The sequence below is a fragment of the Etheostoma cragini genome, chromosome 2 (genome assembly GCF_013103735.1).
Source record: "Etheostoma cragini isolate CJK2018 chromosome 2, CSU_Ecrag_1.0, whole genome shotgun sequence".
NCBI classification, from domain to species: Eukaryota; Metazoa; Chordata; class Actinopteri; order Perciformes; family Percidae; genus Etheostoma; species Etheostoma cragini.
In genome coordinates, this window is record NC_048408.1 from 29,084,198 (window position 1) to 29,090,593 (window position 6,396).

The window sequence follows — 6,396 nt, forward strand, 5'->3', positions numbered from 1 at the left end:
ACTGAGTCCAAAAAGGTTTGAGTCCAAGACAAGACCGAGTCCAAAGAAGTTTGAGTCCAAGACAAGACCGAGTCCAAAAAGGTTTGAGTCCGAGTCAAGGACAGAAAAAAGGTCTTATTATAATTTTGGGTTTTGCTTTCCCTCCAATATCATTATCAACATGATAAAGACACCTGGACTCGGTCCAGACCAAAAGCCATTTCTGGCAAGACCAGTGGCCAAGACCGAGACAAGTCCGAGTCCAAATACTAGCGAGTCCGAGACAAGTCCGAGACCTCTGAAAAACGGACTCGAGGCCGGACTCAAGTCCGAGACCGGACTCGAGTACTGCAGCCCTGGTTGTCCATATGCTGTGACACTTGTAATAAACACAGCCATATTCAGTGGTCGAAGAAGTACTTAGATGACAATACTGCTACGTAGAAATCAAGTAAAAGTCCTGCATTCAAAATCTTAACTATTAATATCACACACACAAACCTGAGGCAATGTATTATGTCTATATAAGCTTTAAGTTCAGTCCCGGATTTGAAAGTACAGAAACGTCCTCTCAAATTATAAACAACAACTAAATGAATTATATAAATAGACTTAATTTCATAGGATTACTGTTGCATGCAGTTACCAGCAGAGTGTGTAAAGTGTGATGTTGTGTTTATACTCACATCCAACCCATCGGGTCCTTCACCCTGTGAGAGAGAAATCATCCGTCGACAGTGTCAGACTGAGACTGATCAATCAACAGATCCAGATCTACATTTATTAATAATTTATTAATAATTTATACTGTTAGTAAGTAGCCGTTCAGGTAGCGTAAGTGGGTGCATAAAATGAACAAAGTAGACTTATATACAGTATTCATCAGTATCACATTAAATACAGATTTATGTAACAAAGACAGCTTTTTACAGCTCACATCAGTTGTTTAATGAGCTGTTTATTATCAATACAAATTATGTTATTGTGTATTTGATCCTTATATACTACGCATCCTAACACCTAAGTAGGTACTGTTTTACACAGCTCTGTGGACAAAGCTCTGTACACAATGTGTCCTACTGATCAATTTAATAGTATGGTGTTGTGAAAACCTAAATATAAAGCTAATATATAACTTACGCGCTCTCCAGCAGGCCCACGTGCACCAGGCTCGCCCTGAAGACAAACAAGAGCAGAAATGTTCAATCTGACATGTAGAAATAGTGGAGCACAACAGGAAAGAACAATATATACAATAAGTACTGTCTGAGTAGGCAAAACACACCCATTTACACTGAGTAAAGCACATTTTAAAATAATATTTGTGAGCCATTTTTAACCAATTTAACAGAAAGTTTAATATAATGAAATGTTGCGATAATAAACTTACTTTTGGTCCTTTTAGGCCCACTGGGCCTACATCTCCAGGAGGTCCAACTGGTCCCTACAGAGATGACACATGACTCATTATGATGTAAACAAGTCCTTGTAACTTACTAAATAACTTATTAAAACATTAAGTTATGTGTCTTTCAAAACTTATGCCAATGTCTTCTGTATTAAAGAAGAATTAATACCATATTGGAGGGATCGTTGTCTTCAGACGATCCCTTCAGTTAAATTACACAACTCATTGCGCTTTATTGTTATTGTCACTTTACATATTTGCACTAAAAAGGTGTAGTCTACATGATTCGCAGGTACACGCAGTATAATAAATACTCCATGATTTCCATGTACCTACTTTAAAAGGCCCAATGACACGCAATAACACACTTTCCATTATAATTTTGATATATTTTTAATATAACCCTTTGCGGGCCAAGTAAGATGTATCCCGAGGGAAGTTGCTGTGCAGCAGTTGCAATGCAAAGTAGGAAGAGTACAAACATCTGGTCAGTGTAATGTATTGTAATGTGTATACTGTACTGCATCATAAAAAATCCTTTAACTATATATATACAGTATATATACACACTCTTTGTATTTCTTTATTTATATTTCTATTATTTTGTTCATATAATCTTGCAACTGTAACACAGAAATTCCATTCGGAGATCGATAAAATATTTCTGATTCAGAGTATATATGTTGGCCAGAATCATGTCCTTCATTCTTCATTTCCTGTATTAAAATACACTTTAATGCACCAATTTAGCCCATGTGAATAAGGAAAACACAGTTTTAAACCAAGACATGAATGATTGAAATGATGCTTCTAATAAACTTATGAAACTTTCCTTTGCAAGCGTTCATCTAAGGGACAAATATGAAATCTGGGAACACAAGGCTTTGGAGATGGATCGTTATCTTTGGGATAATCCATAATTCCCTAATGCTCCACCAACTCTAGGCACTGTCTTCATTTAAGATCCTCCACAGACTTCATTACACCAAAACAAAGGGACATCAGATCTGTCCAGATGTATCCCGACTGTGGCAAATGCCAAACTGAAGAAGCCACTCTTCTCTTCTCCACAGTTATGTCCTAAATTAACTAAATGTTGCACAATTTTATTCCAAATTTGACCAAATATGTTGCATTCAGTAGTGGAACCGGACCCGTTTCAGGTGGTGCTTCGAGTCTTGGATCAGTTTTCCCTGCTCAACAACAAATGCACTCATCGTAAAACTGTCTCACTTAGAGAGAATATGGTTCTAATGAGCGTACTGAAACAGTTTGTCAGGATTTGGCATCTTTTTCTCCAAAACATTGATAACGTTGGAGTGACGTGATGTGAAGTCTGGGGAGGAGGGTGGGATAAGGCGATAGTTGTGTACATGTCCTTTCATGACTGTCCTCCCCCGAAAAACGCCCACATAAGTCACTTTTCACCTCAAGAAGTCACCTCCTGAGATCGATAATGCCGTCAGACACTTTTAATAACAATCTGAGCCTGTCAGTGGCAAAAACAATCACTTTTAGACAAAAATCAAGGGTGCACAATTTCCCTATTAGGTTGCATTGCAGCTTGGTTCTCGCTCAATACTGGACCAATCTCAAAGATTTTTGGGTCTATTTGATACAAATGTATGTGGAGATGGGGTCCTGAGCCTAAACATAACCAAACAACCATTTCCCAATGTTAACATCGCCTTTAAAAGAACAACCGTTACATTCTCTGGACGTAAAATGCTCCTGTGGGTCGTATTATCTGCTAGGACTAAAACAACCCACATCTTAGTATGGTTTGGATTATTAGTTGGTTTGTTTTTGTCTCTAACTCTAAAGCAAGGCCCCATTTCTAACAGTGTATGTGTTCCGACTGCTTCCCAAATTAAAAGATTTAAACACAAAAAAATATGACTTCACGAGGAGGCGTGGCCTTCCTTCCATTAGCACCTCCCCTCGTCTGCCTCCTCCATAAAGAACCCTAAAAAAACACTCCACCTGGTCAAAGGAATCAGCAAGCAAAGGGAATCAAACATACCTAAAACTTAAGAATCAGCCAATGATAACAAAAAGTGGAAACCCTAAAAAACACACCCCTCAGATGGTATTGAAGATGCCATGTGGATTTCTCCTTTCGCACCCGAAACACAACAATCTTTCTCACTGCTTTGCATTCTGGTCTTTGCTATGTTACTGTAAAGTGCACAAACTCTCTCCATCTCTTCCCTCAAAGCATGCTTGTGCAAGGCTGGGTACAAATTCTGGTCTTTATTCTCAGTTTTAATCCACGTGAAGCTCTGAATCTGCCGGCCTGTTCTCAGCACCGTCACCACAGCCACAGAGCAAACACACAGAGTCCATTCTGCACCACCTTTCCCTGCACACGGTTCTCTCCTGTCAGCCGATCCCCAACTGCACAGCCCTCCATCTCACACAAAAAGACCCCTGTTTCTGTCAGGAAGCCACTCCAGACTCGCCCCTAAATAGCCAGATTGATTTAACCAAGCAACTTTCTCTTTTCCAGCCAAGACAAACTGCTCACACAGCAGCAGACCTGAATGGCTCAGATCTTACAGAACTTCAACACATCCTCTTGTAGAAGCAAGCTGGTGGACTCAAAATCCAACAGAAGCTTTTGATCAGCAGGTTCTTGGAAAGAGACGAGCGTCTGTGTGTGATGTGTCTGGTGGAAGACCTACAAAATCCTACCAGTGTGTGCGCAACATGTTGTTTCACTTACATCTGCGCCCGGAAGGCCTGCAGCTCCAGGAACTCCGTCTTTGCCGTTGTCACCGTCTGGACCCTGGAAGCAAAAAGTTCACTTCACTTAACACTGTTGATTTGGGTTCAAAGTCAGCATCCATCACTAATTTCTGCATGTGAAGGGGAAATTAAAAAGCCCACTCACTGGTCCACCGGTCACTGTGGAGTCTTCTCCTCTGTCGCCCTGAAGACACATGGAGAACAGGTTCAGATGAGGATGTAAAGTCCAATTTAAAGTGGATTTTTTCTTAATCAATTAACTTAAAAATTGATTTATTTTCATAGGATTATTTAGTTGTTAACGTTGAGGACACTTGGGTCAAGTCCTTTTATATATTTTTCTGGGAATTTGGGTTTTTTTCTACAAATTCTACCATCTAACTAACTTGGTTCCAGTATTTTTCTCAACATTTTTAGATTTTTTAAAACTGGTTTTGGCTATTTCCCAATGAAAGTGTATCCATAGATGTGTGAAGAGGGCTTGGAAGCAGCATTTAGATCTTAATGCCGAGGGGGGGGGGGGGGGGGGGGGGGGGGGGGGGGGGATGCAGAAAACAGAATTGAACTAACTTTTTGTTTTAGGGAGGGAGATGATCTCAGTAATCCTGACTGTTACGTGTTCAGTCACCAAGAAAAAACAGCACTTTTATGTGTGATCTTGATAGTTATTTGAGTTTGTTGGGTGGGGTTTTGGAAGAATTACGTAAACTTGAAGGAGTTGCAGAGCTGTTTTAAGCCCAATAGTGATGCAGGAAACTGATTTTATTAAAACAAGAAAATGACCTTACTGTAGTTTAAATAACAGCTGCTCTGGTACAGCTTTTTGCTCACTCATTAACCCTTTTTGGGAGTGTAACTTGGCCCGGATGAAGTCATGTAATAACCACTTCATTTCCAAAGGACTTCATTGTTAAAACTCCTCATGCCAAACAATGGAAAATCCTGCTTTACTGAGCTGATTAACCGAGACGTGGCAGCTTCAAAAGCCGTCTGAAAGCTGAATTTTAGGACTGAAATGGAGACTCACGTCAATGCCGTCCACTCCGGGCACGCCTGCTGGTCCGGGCGGCCCCTGGGGGCCTCTGAGACCGACCGGGCCCCTCTGAAAAAACAAACACACACCAAAAAAAATGGTTTTTTTTCTCATTGAAATTCATTTCTAAATATCCTCCCGTGCTGCGGCTGCTGGAGGTGGAGGTGGTGGTGGTGGTGTGAAGGGCAGCTCACACAGAGTCTCATTGTTGATGATGTGAGGGGAAAGGTCACAAAATGAAACCTGGTTTCTTATTATCGGCCCATTGTACCCCCTAAGTAACGGCATGTGTTCGGCTGACTGCTGCTGACTGGACCTTGGTGGTGCCTGGTGCGTGCACGGGAGCCCAGTTTGGATCATTTTTAGATAAACTTCTTAAAAGAATTGAAGTTGTTTGTAAATTATGTTGTTTTTGAATGCACATATTTAAACATTTTGCTGAGAAAAAACACCTTTCATGTACCCAATTTCAACATTCACATGCCGCATACTGACTTTATAAATAGCTTAAACAAGACAAATGTGTAATCAGATACTAAGAAAATGAAACGCTAAAACCATAAATTGTTTAATATATAGTTAAGTATATTTGTCTCACATACGTGTCTCACTACAGCAACACACACCAAGTGTTTATAGAGATAATGATGTGAAAAATCTGTCCTCAACGTATAGCGAAGTCTACTCACTACTGAGCACAAATAAGCTTAAAGTACCAATAAAAATATACAACATAACACCACAAGAGATTCCAATTAATATCACATATAGTTTACCTATGAACTTACATTTAAGGACCACACAGACACCTTAAATACTATATATGAAGTATATTATAAGGACACACAGAAAATACACAACATAAAAGTACATTAACTTCTCTATGAATGCCTATAGGACCTAGCGAGTACAGGAATGGTTCCAGGAATATACTAGTAGAAGAAAAAGAGCTTCTATTTCTCACCTGAGCCGAGCAAATCAGTACAATTTGCAGTAAAATCGCCAGCAGAGACAGTCCACCGATCCTGCAGGGAGCCATGGTCTTCCCAGGGCCGAGGAAGACGCTTAAAGTCCTTTTTCCCAGATTAGACGAGGCTCAAGGACGGTCCACCTGTCAGTCTCCCCCCCGACTGAAACCCCACCGCCCGCTGGAAGGGGAGGACGTTGGAAAGTCCTGATTATTCATGAGAAGCTGAGGCTGCTGCATGAGGAGGAGGAGGAGGAGGAG

At 40.5% G+C, this 6,396-nt stretch overlaps 1 protein-coding gene across 2 annotated transcripts in view; it reads right to left on the reverse strand.

The window, feature by feature from the left end:
- col9a1a (collagen, type IX, alpha 1a) overlaps positions 1-6,353 on the reverse strand; it is a 25,325-nt gene extending 18,972 nt beyond the window's left edge. For both annotated transcript variants that reach the window (XM_034900907.1, XM_034900916.1), the window contains exons 1-7: positions 6,133-6,353; positions 5,163-5,237; positions 4,281-4,319; positions 4,113-4,175; positions 1,370-1,423; positions 1,120-1,155; positions 666-689 (exon numbers count right to left, since the gene is read on the reverse strand). In XM_034900907.1, the coding sequence (XP_034756798.1) occupies positions 666-689; positions 1,120-1,155; positions 1,370-1,423; positions 4,113-4,175; positions 4,281-4,319; positions 5,163-5,237; positions 6,133-6,207 (366 nt within the window). In that variant the 5' untranslated portion in view covers positions 6,208-6,353. The remainder of the gene's footprint in view (positions 1-665; positions 690-1,119; positions 1,156-1,369; positions 1,424-4,112; positions 4,176-4,280; positions 4,320-5,162; positions 5,238-6,132) is intronic.
- Positions 6,354-6,396: the final 43 nt, after the last annotated feature.